The sequence below is a fragment of the Antedon bifida genome, chromosome 3 (assembly GCF_963402885.1).
Source record: "Antedon bifida chromosome 3, ecAntBifi1.1, whole genome shotgun sequence".
In the NCBI taxonomy this organism is placed as follows: domain Eukaryota; kingdom Metazoa; phylum Echinodermata; class Crinoidea; order Comatulida; family Antedonidae; genus Antedon; species Antedon bifida.
In genome coordinates, this window is record NC_136228.1 from 18,800,950 (window position 1) to 18,820,335 (window position 19,386).

At 32.8% G+C, this 19,386-nt stretch overlaps 2 protein-coding genes and 1 non-coding gene across 3 annotated transcripts; 1 reads left to right on the plus strand and 2 right to left on the minus strand.

The window, feature by feature from the left end:
* Window positions 1-81: 81 nt before the first annotated feature.
* Trnan-guu (transfer RNA asparagine (anticodon GUU)) lies at window positions 82-155 on the minus strand. The gene has a single exon. It is a non-coding gene; the product is annotated as a tRNA-Asn (tRNA).
* A 6,501-nt stretch (window positions 156-6,656) lies between these two features.
* LOC144837934 (uncharacterized) lies at window positions 6,657-8,144 on the plus strand. Its single transcript, XM_078693267.1, has 2 exons — window positions 6,657-7,449; window positions 7,660-8,144. Exon 2 carries the CDS (start codon window positions 7,722-7,724, stop codon window positions 8,034-8,036), a length of 315 nt encoding a protein of 104 aa, XP_078549393.1. The 5' UTR covers window positions 6,657-7,449; window positions 7,660-7,721; the 3' UTR covers window positions 8,037-8,144.
* Window positions 8,145-8,522: 378 nt separating this feature from the next.
* On the minus strand, window positions 8,523-10,394 carry LOC144837891 (uncharacterized). The gene is made up of 3 exons (XM_078693205.1): window positions 9,487-10,394; window positions 9,261-9,366; window positions 8,523-9,176 (listed from the first exon to the last, which is right to left on the minus strand). The coding sequence occupies exons 1-3, from the start codon at window positions 10,275-10,277 to the stop codon at window positions 8,739-8,741; spliced, it is 1,335 nt and encodes a 444-aa protein (XP_078549331.1). The 5' UTR covers window positions 10,278-10,394; the 3' UTR covers window positions 8,523-8,738.
* Window positions 10,395-19,386: the final 8,992 nt, after the last annotated feature.

The window sequence follows — 19,386 nt, forward strand, 5'->3', positions numbered from 1 at the left end:
TTAAACTTATCGGAGAGTATTAAGAGCGTAAAAATGAATAACAAAAATAAATCGAAATGCTGAAAAAAAAAGGAAAAGTTTCGTCCCCGGGTGGGCTTGAACCACCAACCTTTCGGTTAACAGCCGAACGCGCTAACCGATTGCGCCACGGAGACTTACTGAAAACGGGTTGCTTGTTTTGTGTATAGGACAGTTTTTTTGTATGAATTTTTTGTGGGGGCGTGATTAAATTTGGTCTGTTGTATTATTTCAGTGGGGTTATTGTACATGGATAGAGGACCGACTATCTTAAGTAAAAGATAAATGGTAGGCATATTGTGTGCATTTTAAAGAAAAACAAAGGAGGAAATACATTTCTTAATTGTTTCAGATTTTTATTTTATAGTGAAATATTGTATTAAGTTATTACTACAAACAAAATGGAATGTCCACAAAAAAATAAGCCAATCACAACTAAGGAATTTTAAGATTGGAACTAGAGAGGACGACATTTTCCTTAATTGAATTGGAACTATAGAGGGCGATTATTGGTTGGCCTACTCAGAGCTATATATGGCTCTGGGCCTACTAAACTATTACAAAGATTTTTATAATAATAATTTATTGAACCTACACCTTTACAACGGTGGCACCCGTTCATACACGGTGCGTTCTATATACAGATAGACATTCAACAGATACAAATTAATAAAAACAAACAGATACAAAATAAAACTAGTCAACCGCCGACTCGATCGCTATCGTAGTCGTACGTCACTTATGCAATATACAATGAGTTAAAAAGAAAAGAAATAGGCCTACAAACAATTTTTAAGTAGTACAGTAACTGAAAAAAAACAAACAAATATTGTACCAAAATTTAAAAAATAGTAATATTAAAAACTCAAAATAAAAAGATCTCTATACCGCAACAAAACAAAAACATTACATGCTATCTGCGAGTTGTATAAGATTGTTTCGTATTTTCCATGATCTTGTTAGGTATACTTTACAAAATTTGTCAAGACTCAATAGAACATTACTACTGAGGGGAAGTGTATCCGTCCCCAGAACATTTTTTCGTCATTGTTACTGGTGCAGAATGTTTCCCAAACATCTAACTCGTTATGAAAAATTAAGTCTTGTTTAAGTATATTTAGCTGTTCTTCTCTTAGACATTGTAATGCATCACAACTAAATAAAAAGTGAGATATGTCCTCTATATTTCCAGAGTTAAATAATAAACAAAGACCATCATTATCCACGGTCCATTTACTTAATTTAAAATTTAAAGGGAGAGTATTGGAACGGGCTTGAAATTTAAGACGGGCACCATTAAAATTTGTTTTATCAAGTAAAAACTTTTCAAGATCCGGCTTTGATTTTAACTTTGCATAAAAAGATAGCGACGATTTAGATGCGAGGTCCTCTGACCATTGATTATTTACATTATCTAAAATATTTTGTTTCAGTAAATTAAACCAATTTTCCATAGTGCGATTTTTAATAACATTGTTAAAAATATGCATGCATTCAAATCTACAGAAAGTGGTTCGTACACAACTAAGGAATTTAAATCGTAATTCTTTTGTGTTGTAATTAAGCATAGTCTTGTACAATAGGTTGGGCCATCGTTTTTCATTTAACCCGACTAAACGTTCAAAGAATTTTAGTTGTGAGATACGGTTAAGGGTATCCATCCTAAATCTCCATATAAGGCCACTTTGGGTGTATACACTGGTGCTTTTAAAATATATCGTGCCATCTGCATTTGAAGCCGTTCCAGTCTCTCAATATCTGAATTGGACCCTCCAGTCCAAACAGAGCAAGCATAATTAATAGAAGGTAAAACTATTGTTTTCCATAGGATATTTCCGTAATATACTCTGTCAAAGTCATCAAGATTATCAATTATAGATTTAACATATGAAAACTGAGAGAAACTGCAGCAAATCGTGCACAATGGTCAAATTTATTTTAACATGTATTATTATTATTACTTGTTTATGCAAGAAAGGCATTACTTATTATTTATATAAGAGAAATTATTTATTTTTCATTGTGAAAATGTTACATTTATTTCATACATGGATTACAAGACTTACCAGAAATTGAGAGTTAATTTTTTCAGTTTTTTAATAAAGCTATATATATATACTCAAACTATTATGGCTTACTATTACAGCCTAGTAAAATACTATTTTTCATTAGATATTCAATTTTTATTATGAATTTTGGTTTTTGTATTGAGTGTGGTTGTTACGTTTACAAGTCAATGTAGGCTAGAGTCTAGTTATGCTATTCCTAACTATGGCCGTTGTTTTCACTCATTTTTATTAATTTCATTAGAAAGTAATGGAAATGATAAAGTTTATAAATTTGGCTGGCTGAGAATGAAATAGCCTATAACTATAGGCCCTATAGGCGCCATAACAGCCACTTCTGATTCTCAATTTTTATAGATAGATTTAGTAAATTTATTTTAATTTAATAAGTAATGTTATTGCCTTTTTATAAAGACTGGGCATGCGCAAACCCCAAAGCACGTCTGGGAGAAAAGAGTCTATGAGATGTATGCAGACAGTAGTCTGTAAGGCCTGTTCAATAAACAATGCTTTCGTTTTGGCTGTTTCTATTATAAAATAGAATATCAATTTAAAAAAACTCATCCTTTAATGAAGAATGAACAATGAATTGACAATTAATTAACTGTTAGGCCTATATCAAAAAGTCGAGCAGCTTTTTTTGTAAGAAATATTTCGTTTTTTCTAGTTTTATTTTTCTTTATGGTACTACAATGGGGACGTTTGGTTAAAGTTTGGGGTGAGGAGAGGGCATTGGATGTAGTAAGATGCTTGATTTGATGCTCTTTTTTTCTCTTAGGATGATCATATTCACTGGTAGGACAATGAGTACCGGTACAAGTAAACTTATTAGACTTTATTAATATCAACATTCATTGTTTATTAGACATATGCATTTAAAACTAAACAAGTTTACAATTAAACTTCCCTCTGAATAATGTTTTGTTACTGGCAGTATTATTCATTGATGTAAACACTGAAAAATCGATCTAGACTTTCACAAGTCGATTTAAAAATCAACCTGTTTAGCGCCCTCTAATAAAAATTGCATACAGAACTAAGATCTTTGATACAGAACAATAAAATGCCTTTTATAAATAAACCATACCATTGGCATTACATTTTCAATGTTTTGTTTCTTATTTTAATAAATATTAAGCTTATTCCCAAAATACATGGCGTGACATACTTATGCCTGTACTTGATATTTCTTTTTATTTAAAAAATAAATAAAACTGTCGCTGGTGACACTACGTAAAAAGAAACAATAGGTACAGACACTTAAAACCACTTGCTTAAAGCAACAAAAGATAGTGTAATAAAGTTTTTTAATATTTAAAATCCGTGTGTAGTTAAGATTTCTTTCATTCCAGCCGCAGCACTGCTGTTAAGACTGAACAAAGGTCAAACCATTGAAGCGTATGATCCTTGGTCGATTTCAATTGATATTTGAACTTGACTTTTAAAAAGTGCATCTTTTCACAAATCTAGACAAAATATCGTAATTTTAACAACAAACGGGAAAACACCTATGAAATTAGCTTTTATTATTGCGAGTTATAATCTTGATTGTAAGTGTTTATTTTTTGAGTTTATATTATCGGCAAGGAAATCTAAAACACCCTTTAAACGATTATAGAGGCTTGATCACAATGCGATTTTGTTTGTACATAATTTGATTGATCGCGAGTTCACTGAAATTAAAATATATAAGATTATTACTTTTAAGTTAATTAATTTGTAGCAACTTTAAAAATAATACAAGGTCACATTTTGGTAGAACGTGAGAGGTTATAATGCTGACGTTTTCTATCCAGTAGGCCTATCCATAGGCAAATTGTAATACAATATGATGTATACCATGATTGCCAAATCCTAACAGTAACATAACAGGTTCATGTGATACTGTGCGGTGAATCCAGTCGACAAGAAGGTACTCTCCACCTCCCTTAAAATAAATGCATATAGAAGTTACAAACGTTGTTACCACAAGACCACCTCCCAAATATACCGCCATATTATGTTCATACTGGACCCCCTGTTCAGACACTCCTTCTGGCGCGGACCTACAGGACATTATAGATCAATGTACCGTATTACACTTTTCCCAGTGAATTTTTGCATAGAGACGAATGATATTTTTTCTCATGGTTCCACTGAAAAAGGCAATTTAAAAGGGCAATCGATAAAGCGACTTCGTTTTTAATTTGGTGGTCAGCACTTGCGTTTTAAATGAATGTATTTTGAGTTTATATTTTTGTAAATCGTGACACGCTTTGTATTTCTCGGAGTAATTTCTATTTTGAAGATAATAGTTGTGTGTGATAAGAGGTAGATGAACAAAAGCAGAGATCTAACTGGTATTACTGCAATACAATTACCAGTGATGTTATCAAAGATTACGATGCGTTTCTTTTTATTTCTAACAATGATATGGGTTAACTTGTACTTTTACGTACGTGTTTACTTGTAGACCTGTGTACTATTTTTATCGTATAAAACCAAAGTAGTCATTAATATAAAATCACATAAATTGTCCTTCATGAGTTATATTATTAATATTGATTTAGTTAGTCCGTTTTAAAACGATATTTGGTTAGTTATTAATAATACAGACATTATCTTATACCTGTGATACTTACAGTACTTATTTATGTGTCGGAAATCATAAATAAATGTGAGTTACACCCACGAAAGGGAGATGGCATTTTATATTTTAAGTCATTCTCATACCAAATTTCATCTATGTATTTTACTTGTGATTGTATTGAAATGTGCTGGAACTTTGAAAAAATAAATACATGTGAGTTACACCCACGAAGAGAGATAAAAACATTCTATATGTTAGGCCACACCCACATCCAATTTCATATAATTATGTACATCAAAATGCAATTCAATCCGTAGTTGTCTTTTACCTGTAATTTTATTGAAATGTGCTGGAACTTTGAAGAATAAATAGATAAAAACATGTTATTTTCTAGGCCACTTTACACACCCAATTTCATTTTATGTAAGCCTAATCAGTTAAATGCAACTCAATCCATAGCTGTCTTTTTGCTTATACATTTCTTGTTGGCGGATATTCTCATGATGGGAGTGGGAAGACAAATAATCTAAGCATAACAGGCCGGCTAGATTACCTTGATATCAACACACAATGATGACCAAAATACCTCTTGTAACTTACAAGAAACGTAAACATCACTTATGACACTGATTACTGTATAGAAGTAAAAATGATGTAAACATGAGGCTATAAGACGCACGAACCGATCAGCAATGAACGCCTAATTTAATGTCAACATTTATATTACCGGCGTAATTTGACAGACCATTTAGCCATTGCTATCGTTTGATTATTTGCAGTAGCAAACGCACAAACAATAAATCCAACCGCTCAGGTGCAACTTAAGGTATTGTAAAAACTTCGTGTAGCCTACGACTTTCTCGTGACCTAATACCTTTTTCATAGCTCTTTGATTAATGTTTTTAGGCACAGCTCAACCGGTATCAACAAACAGCCCCGTGCTACCACACATGATGTGTACGAGTAGGGTTGTATGGTTGTACCAAGGTGGGGAAGATGGACATGGACCACACAAAGTCCGGTTTTCTTTGATGACCCGAGCGTAAATCAAGGTGTTGACGATGATGTTGATGAGTTACTAATGGTTTCGACAACACAGAAGGTGAACTCAAGGTTACCTGGTCACTAATTGACCAATCATGTCGAATTATTTCATAAGTTATGGCTAGATTTATAATGCTGAGTACATTTGGAAATTCAGCAAATTGACACATGGTTTTAGCATTTTTATAACGGTTTACTTTCAAATTATGGCATATACTATTGGCATATTATACATATCTACAATTTATTGACAAAACATGTTTTAAAGTACTTCAGATTTTACGTTTTGCGCGTTAAAAATGTGAGGCGGACGCGCGCGCGTGCTAAAGTTTTATCATAGTTTGAACGCTGTTGTTTGTGAAGCATCAATTACATACCTGCTGTACATTCTATTATGTGATTATCGACTCATTAGTTTATCATATCATTGACACATTCTTATTCCATATCGTCATTCTCTTATCTTATGTTATTCCCCCTCAGTTCCTATAAACTAGATACTTAAATAGCATTTATCACAAATGTAACGATTTTTATAAGCAGTGTTTTTTACCTTTTTTTTTTATCAAAGCTTGGTTTACACGCAACGCAATGGTGTAACTCAAGTAATTTGACCAATCACGGAACGAACTGTGATTGGTCTTACATTGCGCGTACGATATCTTTGCGTTGCGTCGTCCAATAGAGAACAAACTTAAGAAACCTCCGCTATGGAATAATTACGATAAGAATGGTGATTTACGTTGAGTGTAAGATTTAGGTTTACCCTACTTGCCTAGAGAATAACGTATTCGTAAGATTGTCACGTACGTGCGTGTACGACGAGTGCTACTTCAATTCTATCAATTATCAAATCGGTATTTGGTCAATTTACACTGCTTTTACATTGTACATACCTTCTTTTTCGCGCGACAATTTGTTTTTTCATCATTTATATTCCGTAGTTAAATTTATTTGTACCAATTTTTATAAGATGTCTGAAAATCGTGGTTCCAATTGGACATACGAGGAGGTACTTGGGTTGCTCGGGATTTGGGCCGAGGAAAAAATACAGGCTCAAATGGACGGTAGCGTCCGAAACGCTGGCGTCTATCGGATTATTTCCGAAAAGCTCCTACGTGAAAGTGGGATTGTTCGGAACGCACTGCAAGTGCAAAGGAAAATTAAAAAATTAAAAGCGGACTACAAGAAGGTGGCCGATAATAATAAAAAGAGTGGGGCAAGCAGGAAAACATGCAAGCATTTTGAGGAACTGGACGCAATACTTGGGTCCAGGCCTGAAATGAACCCGCCGGAAATTGTCTGTTCCCGTCGGCGTCAACATCAAAAACCCGGAGGAGGAGGAGGAGGAGGAGGAGAAAATGACGAACCGAGCACTTCCTCTGGTAGTAGTAGTACTAGGCCTAGGCCTAGTAGTAGTAGCAGCGATACAGATAGTAAGTAGATTAAATAATTTGAAAAAAAAACAGATTTAGACTTAACATTGATTAGACGTTGCTTTTTACAACAAGTTAGGCCTAATCATTTTATTTAATTATGTGGTTATTTATAATTTATCATTTCATTGTCCCCTACATCATTAATTAGATGACGATGATGATGTAGGCCTAGTAGAGGAAGGAACAGCCGTAGTAGTAGAACCACCATTGCCAGCCCATCAAGCTACACCACCAGCAGCCCATCTAGCCACACCCCCAGCAACCCATCTAGCCACACCCCCAGCAACCCATCTAGCCACACCCACTTACAACGGTTAGTAAATATTATGATTATTGGGGCATTTATTGAAATAAATACAGTACTTGTTGTGCAATACACAAAACATTCCATGATAAATCGATCATAAATAAATATGAAAACCAACAATTTAAAAATAGAGCAATGATTACCTACTATTTATCTATTCAAAAAATTTAATTATTACCATATTACAGTATAAAGAAATTGTAATCTTATGTATAGGTAGAAACCAACCAAACCCAAAAAAGGCAAAAAAAGGAAAGGCAGAGCAGGCATTAGATGCTATGACGAAGGCATTTTTAAAGTCGGAGAAAGAAAGAGACGAGCAACACTGGGCAATGGAGAAGAGGAACAGAGACGAGCAAAGGATATGGGAGATGGAGCAAGCGAAGGAATACAGGTTATGGGAAGAGAAGAGAAAGGCAGAACGAGAAGAAAGCATGGAAAAAAGACGAAAGGAAGACATGGACAGGGAAGAAAGAATGCGAAACCAGGATAGAGAACATGAAATGCGTATGATGTCGATGATGTGCCAGATGTTCAATAATAGTCAACAACAACAGCCATCTTCAGACCAACCAACATACTACAACATGTAGAATCAACAACCTATATAAACAGGATGCAGTATTCAGTTACTTAAGTACAAAATGAAAAGAAAGTAGGCAATATTGTTTTGTAATTTTTGAAACTTTATATACAGCTCGACAGCTTGAAAATGGTGCTATGTACAATTTGATAAAAGTAAAATGGTGTCTTTCACGAAACTTACACTAAAATTATTATAGTATTAATAGCAATATAAACAACTTAATTTTGTATTTTAAGGTATTTTAGAAATGTTGAAAGTCATGGGAATACTTGACTATTTAATTGCATTTTTCTTTTTGTTTCTATACAATCACATACCTCAGCCAGCCACTATAGTTATGCTTTATAAACAATGCAATGTAGTATTGTTTTCTATACTATACTTTAATGTTATTAGTTTGGTAATTTAGAGAAAAAAAATGTCTTTCACAAAACCTTTAATAAATGTTAAAAGTCATGAAAATACTTGACAATGGTGCTATGTATAATTAAAAACGAAACTTACACTAAAATTATTATACATGTAGTATTAATAGCAATATAAACAACTTATTTTTTTATTTTAAGGTATTTTAGAAATGTTGAAAGTCATGGAAGTACTTGACTATTTAATTGCATGCTTTTTGTTTCTGTACAGTTGCATACCTTTCAATACAAATTTTATATAAAAATATCATTAAAAGTTTAATCTAGTTATCAAATAAAAATTGTTATATGCCTTCTCGTTGAAAGTGATTGGCCAGTGCTTCACGTATAGTATGACCTGATGGACCATTAACCTCAATATTATTTTCAATGGCTGCTAGTACTGGTTCATTATATAAATCAAGATTTGCAACCCCCATTTCAATTTCATCCCCAAACAACTCGCATATGTTATGGAGAGTACACGCTGCAGCTATCTGGGTGGGAAGGTATTCCAACTTTGTGTCGTTGCGTTTTAAAAGACACCGCCATCTTCCTTTTAGCCTGCCAAAGCACCCTTCAATTACCATTCGGGCTCTACTTAATCGGTAGTTAAACGTAACTTGTCTTTCAGTGAGCCTTCCATTGTCTGAGTAACCTTTCATAACTGTTGGGAGTAGGGGATAGGCCGGATCTCCAAGTATAACCAATGGGACTTGAACGCCATCAATATCTTTGGGAAGCTGAAATAAATTTTAAAAAATACAGTACTAGTTCGTCACCATCAGAGAAGTTACTGCTTTGTTTTCGTAGTTTGAAATACTTACATCTGGGAGGAGATTTCCTTGACACAAGTCGTCATAGAAAGGAGAATTCGCAAAAACCCTGGCGTCATGTACCTTTCCCGGCCATCCGATGTAGATGTCTGTAAATCTGCAAACAAACATTATAACTTGTAAATGATATGATGACTACCTATTTATAAAAGTAATTGCTACATATCTCATTATAAACAACCAAATCAATTAAAGTGAAATTGCATCTTGTACTCACCGGTACTGGTGGTCACAAACAGCCTGCATTATAATTGAATAAAACCCCTTGCGGTTATAGTAATCGGCATGAAATTTGACTGGTCCAATTATGGGAAGGTGTGTGCCATCTATTGCTCCAGCACATTGGGGAAAACCAAATTGTGTCTCAAAACCAGCCACCACTTCTCTCAGTCTCTGTCCTTCTGGAAATCTTATATATTGTTCTTGTAAAACATCAACTATTGCACTACATGTCTCTATAACAATTTTACATGCAGTAGAGGATGCAACACCAAATAAGTGGCCTATTGATCTGTATTCGCAATTAGTACCAAGCCTCCAAAGTGTAATTGCCACTTTTAATTTTACACTAATTGATTTTCTAAAACAAGTGTCTGATTTAAAAAGACGATTATGAAGTTGACCACATAAATATTCAAACGTGGTTTTTTTCATTCTAAAATTTTGTTTCCAGTCTTCTTCAGTAAATGTGCCTTCTATAATAGCCTGCCAAAATACACCCTGCATCCGAATTTTGCACCAGATTCGCCTGTCAACCATGTATCCAAGGCCAACACCGTATGTCAGAAAGTGTACCCACCGGCCTAGCCTAGCACGGCGATACTCCCTTGAGCGCCTGTCAACATCTCTCAGAAAACGTCTTCTACTCTTTTGAACACGATCTTGATATTTTGTAAAATGAACCTCCTCTTCATTATCCTCATCTGTGACTTCTTTCAATAAAGTATTCCTCCGCTTGTTTCGCATATACATAAAATACAGCCATATATATAAAACAGTGGGGTTCATTTTGTTTTTTAACGGGACGGGACAAAAAACAACAACAGTATAAATATAAAATGGTCGGTTCGCGCGGAAAGTTGAATTGACGATCGAGCGAGAAAAATGTAAACAAACTGTACTTCGTATCCCAGCATGCAATGGTACTTCCGATAAAATTATTTACGACCAGTAATCTGCGTCGGTAGTGTAAACGCTCTGGGCCGGCCTAAAAAGTAAATATTTGCAACCGGCCCAGGACCGGCCCAGGACCGGCCCTGGACCCAAACGAAAGTGTAAATGGGGTCATAGTTTTGTTATTTGGCTATACACAATTTGATAATAAATGCGTACTAAATTTCGTGCTAAATGTATATGAATTTGTAATTGTCATGTACGATGGCGATAGATGTTCGTCAATCTGTAAATTATTGAATGTTTTATCACGGTAGAGGTAATATCTCTCATTATTCACTCGTTTGCTATAACATACCATCAGTTTCTCGTCTGATTAATGACTATAAACTCTACCCAGACAGGTGAGAATAGTTAGGTGTTTTTGTGGTACCTTCTTAGCGAAGGAATTAAAAAGCCATCAAGTTGTTCTCTCGCTCGACTGTTTATCCTTTAGTAGTTAATGTTAGCGTTTATGAGGGCTTTTAAGATAGTCCAAGAAAAAATAGTTAACACCGCGGCGTTAAGGTCGTCAGTCTCAACAGCTTATTTGGATAGGTTGGCATTTAGGAACATCTCACAGTTGAGATTGGTTGTAAATATAACTCACGCTAATCGTTAGATACGATGATAGACAGGAAAACGGAACACACGTAGTATTTCTGGTGTTATAATCGTGATATGATTGTACATGCCGTTTAAGCACAGGTGTTAAGCTAATTCTGGGTTTTAAGAATATTGGGTCACATACCCAGACACTAAATGTCTGATTTTCAGAAAGTGTTCTTCCTTGTCTTGGTGATCCAATTTTTGTTTTGCAATTAACTCGTAACTTTATTAAATCGCATAAAATGAAAGTAGGTTTCATATCATATCGAATCATTTATTTCGCCAAATTTCAAATACAGTGCAAAGTAAGACACAGTACAAAAGTAAATCAATGAGGCAGCATCACCTAATAGTTATAAATAAAAATAACCGTCTAGAGGCTCTCCACATAGAAATAATTACATAAAATGAATAACACACATAAAAAACATGAATTCCTATAATATTAAGATAAAACGTTAACATTCAGCAATTGCATTTATATAATAAATTATTAATTTATTTAGTTACGTTAGGTTATGTTAAATTGATAAAGATTGGTCTGAGCTAAAACCGATTGTTCTGAATAAACACAGAAGTAGTGATTTTTAATTGAAAAAGAATCGAAAGATGTCTATATTTATGTTATCATTAACAGACGTTTCCTTTAGGTATCTCTCTTCTTCTCGATGCATTTGTATTAATTATTATAGCAAATAACTTTAGTAATTGCCTAGAAATATAGTTGAAAGGCCTCCAAGTGATCGTTTATATTATGAGGATGTAAATGGGATATAATTAGTCATACTGCTTATACGGCTGTACGTAGATATATTGATTGGACAGTAACTTGCGGAAAGACCCGGCTGCTAGCTATTAATGTCCTCAATCTATCGATGATAATGGGGTGAACGAAATTGAATTATATCCACACTTTGAATTAGCAAATTAGAAAAATAATGTACAATTTATATTGACTCAGTATTAGAAGTGATTTTGTTGCTAGTCAATTAGAATGCAATGAGTGCCTAATGAATTTGAATCAAGCATCTACTACAATCGATGTTGAGAACATGAACGTTTAAACTAATTCCTCCATGGCTTAATAAAGCGAACCAGCGTAGTTCACTTATAGAAACTGTCTCTATTTAATTAAATTTAAAAGTGTTTGAGCCTATGAAACAATTATCTAATTAACTATACTTGCTTTAGTTTGATCAGTTTCGCGTTAGAATTTGACTTTACGTCGGTTTGAAGTTCTTAGTCTAGTTCTTATTCTAAAGAACACATCTAGCCTAAACTTAGATTTTTCGCGTTAGAAACTTGACTTTTCGTCGGTTAAAGTTCTTATTATTCTTATTTCCAAAGAACACATAGGCCTAAACGTAGATGTTTCGCTTTAGAACTTGACTTTATGTAGGTTTAAAGTTCTTAGTCGCCAATGTTTTTTGAAGAAAACAAGTAATTGATTGATATAAAAATATTTAATCATCTAAGAATTATGGGAATATAAGGGTATATAATAATAAGGGTTTGAAAGAGATTGTTTGTCATTTAAAACTAAATAGGTCGAAATTTATTTATTTTTTTGTTTTTTTTTGCAAAATATTGTGTTTAATTGAAAATATTTCAAGATGTCAAGTGTTTCCAGGCAGGAATATCTTTTAACGAATTAAAATAATAACGTTATCCACGTGAATGGGTACCGGTATATCGTGATTTACGTTTTAACACCTTTTGTAACTGATGAATAAACAAATAATTAATTCAATACTTGAAAGTACAACTTTAATTTAATTCACCGATTAAAATCAGAAATATTTTGCGATTAATTAATTGGTCAATGACGAGGCTTCAAAGTGCATGAAATCATACAATTTGTAGTCATGTATAGGTGCCTCTCAAGGTCTTACAAAATCGATAACTATTAGGAATATTTTGCACCGGAATGTTTGTACGCTATAGGCGTATACAGAGATAAGTGATCAGACCATAATAACTAAAGTTATTGTTATTAAGATGACACCTGGACCAGGTGTCCAAATGTTGCAAAAGGATTAGAAGCTCTTATAACGTGTAATATGATACTTATATTTAATTGGCTATTATGCTTGTATTCAATTCTACACGAAATCAGGAAGAGGTGAGCCAAAAGGTGATGAATAGACGAGAAGAATTAGAATTTGTAAAAATAAACAAACAATATAATTATACCCGGATTAAGGATTTCCAAACATTTTAATGAATATTGTTAGGCAAATGTGTTCGGCAAATAGTTTATTAAGTATTTTAATTCTTCCATTCAAATGGATCAATTTTTTACTTTATCTTAACGTTGGCCTATTTGTATTTTTGTATAAAACAGTGAAAAACATATAAAGTTAATAAAAAGATTTGAAGCTAACAAAGTTTAAATGTTTGGGTGCGGTCCCTCAAATTGATTAAAACAACATTAATATTTATCGCTTACGTAATTTGAAAATATTTTTTATTTATTTAATAAAATGTGTAGGCCTCATGCAATTAGTTATTAGTAAAATCTTCTAAATTCAAGATCATTTTGTACAATTCTTTATTTTTTAAATTTATTTAGGCCTATTCATTTTTCTATTTTTTTACTTCGCTTAAAATGCTTATTTAATATTTATACATATAATATGAGATAAATACGTTTTATTTTTTCTGGCCGAACTAACGTTAAAGCCTTAAATTGCTTATTTAAGTTTCTCCAGCAATCTGTTTTTTAACAACTCTGATTTTTGCTATTACATTATTATGATATTGTGAGAATAAATTGAAAATGACTAGAATGAATGTGAAATGAACTACAAATTTGAAAATGAGACGTTATAAGTTGTTATGAAGGCTAATGATAGCATGTATCACGACAAAGGAAGATGATAATGGTTGTTTTTTGTGACTGAAGTAAAGGCACACCTTTCATTTTAAAGTCATAACATCCTTAATAAAATGATAATTAAAACGTAAGACAAAGTAAATCATATACTATCGCATTGTACAATCAGTGGATCCGGTCCTAAATAAATGACAATTAAACATAAAACAAAGTACTGTAAATCATGTATGGCATTGTACAATCAGTGGATCCGATATGAGAGGGCGTAGGTTTGGCGGAGCGATACAATGTCCTTACTTCGGGCCCATAAAACATATTTACCGCTGACATAATATATGAGATAAAAAAAACCAATGATTCATTATTTTTTCCATAAAAGTGTCTGAATTTTCCCCTGGGTCTCTGATGTTATTTGGTTTTACTATGTATCATTAAAAAAATGTACTGTACTTTTGTTGCAGCGATTTAAATATTGTTCGATTGAACCTGATTAGCCCTATCAGTGATATGTCTAATCCCGTTACTTAGCTACACAATAATGATTATATAGAGTTACAAGTTAATCGCTTCTGATTAAATTAATCGAATTCTTTCTTTCTTGTTTAAAGTAACATTTTATTTCGATTTATTTTCAAGTAAAAAGGAACACATCAAGGTCAGAGTTGATCTTTATCTAACAAGCTTGAAATACCATAACAGCTTAAATTTGAAATTGTTTGAATTGTATTTAGTACGGTATCTTAAACATCAGTAGTCAAACGTGTGATTATACGTTAGTTGATTACTGTTGGGTCTAAATATTCAACGAATAAAAGCATACATAAATGTGTAAAAAAGGTTTTAATGGTTAAGTCAAAACAAAATAATTATTTCACTTATAAAAAGACAAACGAAACTGTTAAATTTATCCAAAAACCCGTTGTCTGACAGACAGACAGACAGACAGATGAGCTTTGATTGACTAATTTTCCCTTAAGTTGTGGTGTTTTTCCAAGTAAATGTTTCGTTTTTTATGATATTTTTTTGTTTAAAGAAGTGAACTGTTATGTGACAGTGAAATGGCATGGTATTTTTATAATTAAAAAACAATGAAATAACATTTAAAGATGTATTGTCCCCAACAAAACATGAAAATGAAGATTAAGATGTTTTTATTTTTTTTATTAAGTTAATTAAAATACCTTGAACATGCCTTTCGCAGTTTTAATAAAGAAAATCATTTCTGTAAAATAAAAATGTTTAAAAAAATAATGTTTTCACTTATAAAAAGACAAAATAAAGGGTTTAATTCAACCAAAAACCCGTTGACTTCCAGTTTGACTCTTTAAAAAAAAATAGGTGAATAATTTTTTTTTTCGATCCACATTTTTGTCAAAGTGAATAACTATTATGTGACAGTAAAAGAGTATATTCCACAAAAATCAACAAAAAGTATTTTTTAGGTGGACAAAACATCTTTGTTAACTATGTGCATAAATTGCGTGTATTTCTTGATTGGTACGGTACAAAAAAGCCATTAATAATTGATAAAAATAGATATAATCTGCACAATGAACACATTTATTTATCATTAATCCAGTTCAATACCGATAAACATATAATTACCTGTTTGTATATAAATATAATCACAATTATATACAACAATCGTATATCGTCAGTCAACTATCGTAAATCAAAATCATTCTGGTTTGCTTTTGTTTGCAATGTTTTATCCCATCGTTGTGTTAATAGTCATGATATATGTATCTATCGTGACTGCCTTTATTTTTGTTGATGTTTCTACGTTTGTTTTTCGAAGTTTCTTCTATTGAGTTTGTTTCATCGGCTACGCATTTACTACCATTTGTCCTTTGATGTTTATCGCTCAGTTTGACATATTTATCGTTTATATGTTGTGAGATGTATTATACCTAATCAAAGTGGATGAGGTATACATAATGCTCATTGGTTAGCATTCCATAACATTGGCAATAATTTAAGCGGACATTCATTTTGTTTTATTACCAAAATAGTCTTTCTTTAATTTGCTAATATTCTCTGACAGATGGTTATCACAAGCCATCAGGAGTGTAAGCACATTGATTACATTCTAATGATAGTTCACGCGCGCGTACAAACATTGATTATATATTCCAACCATTTTTTGTACGCGCGCGTGCAAGTATTGATACTTTATTATCCATTATTGTACGCGCACCTAAACTTCGTGGTGTGGTTCGTGATATGTTCATTGATAACAGATTTGACAACAAGATAAGATTTCATATTTGATTTATTCTCGATAATTGGCAATGCAAAAGTATTTTATTTGAAATGTAAATTATTAAAATTAAATAAACAAAATAGCGCCCTCGTTGTATCTTTATTATTATGTTTAGCCTATGGAGATAATGTTAATTTTACTCCTAATAGAAATGAATATCCAATTGAATGTGGTGCTTCCACTATGTATTTGTCGAAGAAACCGGTAAGTTTACATTCAGCCTACCCCCGGGGATCAAATCTATCTACAAATTTAACTGATGAAATTAATTAGGCATATAATGAATTGGAATATAGAACCTTGAAATAAAAATCACCCCTTGCTCATGGAGACTATGACCCTTGACCTATAATTTCATACGTAGTACGACCATGCTTATTTTGTTTATTATTGCGCCATCTTTTAGTTTTAAGCAGGCGTTTGATTTATTTTAAGTTTGTGACATTACGGGGTAAACACTTTCATTACGATCGGGTTTCTCGCTCAAATTTAAGTTCAGTCTTTCCTTATTGTGAGAAATTGTTGGACTTGAATTGAACAATTGTGTTCAAAATCTATCAAGTTTATTTTAAAATAAAATGTTCTCATTCCTCCCAAATTACCGGATACAGATATCTTGAACCATTGATTTAAATGCATGTACGCCTACTGGTTAAATAACTGCATATCGATTGTTTTTATATCGCCACCGCATACAATACTTTATTTTATATTTTTAGTTTTACAATTCTTTAAAATTGTGTACATTTTTAAATAAAACTTGTCACAATTGAGGACTAAGGTATCCGTGACATTTTATAAAGGAGGAATTAACTAGAAACCTATTTTAAGATATCCAATGTTAAAATATAGGCCTAGGCCTATTGGATAGGTTTCGAGGAAAAAATATGTAGTTGCAAGTATTTCGGAATCATGAGATTTAATTTCAAAATGTCTATATCTGTATCTGTAACTGTCAATGATTGAGCAATAATTGTGATGATCATGACCCGAAAGATAAGTTTAAATTGTTTAGGTTATGAGAGCACTAATAGAGGTAGATAATGATGCATATTCAGACAGATTTAGGCCAGAAGATTAGGAACAGATCGATCAGGCATTGGGACGATATATATCTAACCGTCTCGTGTTTGCGACTCGAGTGTGTCTTCCCCGCTGTTATCGGACAAAGCTGAGGTAACCTAAAAATGAACATGTTGATAACGGTATTAATGATGAGAATATTTGTCTGCCCACTTTGTGGTATTTCTGTGCCCACTCCGTGCAATCTTTGTTACGAGCATCATCGATAAACCTGAGCCCAGGCCCACTGATTTTCGTGCGGGGCATTTAATCAAGATAGTATCATTAAAAAATAAAATTGTTGTCTTAGCCTTTAAATTTTAATTTTTCAATTTGATTTTAAACAAAAATCAAAGGTTGTTTGTCATATTATATCGTCATTGTCAGTTGATAGGAATTAGTTTAATGTTGTATAAAAAACTCACTTTTCACGGTCTATATAGATTGTTCCATAATTGGTGTATGTAATTTTAGAAATAAATAATAATTTATGACTTATCTAATTGACAAATAAATCATGAACGGTAACCGCAATTTGAGTCTGTAAATAATAATCAAGTGAGCTATGTGTGTTTGTTAATGAAATATGAATGATAACGTATATCTATTGAAATGTCTGTCTGTCCGAAATGTATCAACCTAAGACTGAAGAGCTAGGCTATTACACCTTTTATCTAACTGTCGACAAAAGAAATCTAAAGGCGGAGAACACGCGCTTTAAATCCATGATATGTTTAGATTTGTAGACCTACTATAGGCCTATTGATTTGCCCATGTTGATAATTAAACATCAATATAGGGTGTCCCCTGAATATAAAAATAGGTGTCCTAAAGTTAGGAATGTCCATAAGTATGTTTAACATTAAACCGCATTCACAGATGAATGTATTAACAACTAATTGTTGTAAGAGTTGAAGAGTTATTGACCTCATCAATGACCACCATATTGACCACACCAAAAAGTGTTTACCTGTTGATGAGCATTACCTGACAAGGTACCGCTCGGATCATAACAACCTTGCCATAAATTAACTTCTAAACACCAAGAATTAACTTATTTTAAGTGTTGAAGTAATTAACTGATGATGTTAATAAGAAATCAATTGAAATTCGAGAAGGTCAACAGTTTGGGTAATTATACGATAGAGGTAATGCTAAAATCAATATTCTTGTAACTTCTACTATTGACCCTCATAAGGAGATACCGTAATTGTCTAATATCAATTGTACCACTGTATTTTCGCAATGTAACAATACTTATGTAACTCAAGATAAAGTACATTAAACTAAGAGGAAAGAAAATCTCTTGTTAAATGAACTAATGGAAATAGACTGCTATAATTACAGACCATCCTTCTAATTAAACAAAACAATACTAAGGACCCTTCCCTAATGTTATTCTTTTGTTATTAGATAAGCTCCAATCGATATTGGTGTATCATTGAATCGATTATACAATTTACTATTATCGTCAATATCAACATTGTCAAAAATGTCGTCTTCATTATACTCATTAGACTTACTGTAGAATCCCTCATTTTGGCACCCATTTAGAGACCAGATATTCAAACAAGGGACAACCTATTCACGGGGTACGTTAAGCGGCCGAATACTTTCTCGTGAAATGCACAAGGGTAACAATGTTATGTTTTATCGGACACCCAGGGGACAATCTGTTGGGTTCCGAAGGCCCACTTATAGGTTCTACTGTTAATTAATGAAGTTGTCTATTAAAGCTAGTTGCCCCGTAGTTCAGTGACTTTTTCATCGACCTGTACTTGTTATTTTCAGTTAGAAGTTTGCCACAAACCTCAAACTGATGATAATTAACCACTTATTGCCACAAATGAATGATTGTTTGTTGTGTGAGGAATTCCTAACAAGGAAATAAACCTGTAAATTAGTATGAATAGGTATATTTTGGTCAGAATAATTGGTCAACTGAGGCCTTAATCGTATAGGTTGTCACAATTGTTATATTTGATGATGTATATAATATTCCAAGTTGAAGAAATCAGTGAGTAACATAACAATGCTGTTCAGTGGGTCTAGGCGTGGTTTTCTTAGTTTCGTGAATGTATATAAACCGTAAAGAATGATGACAAAATTACTGTAGTTTGGTGATTGATCATGTTAGCCTTCACATTCATGAGTTCAATTAGGGTCCATGGTGAACTACTCTAGCTCTAGGGAAA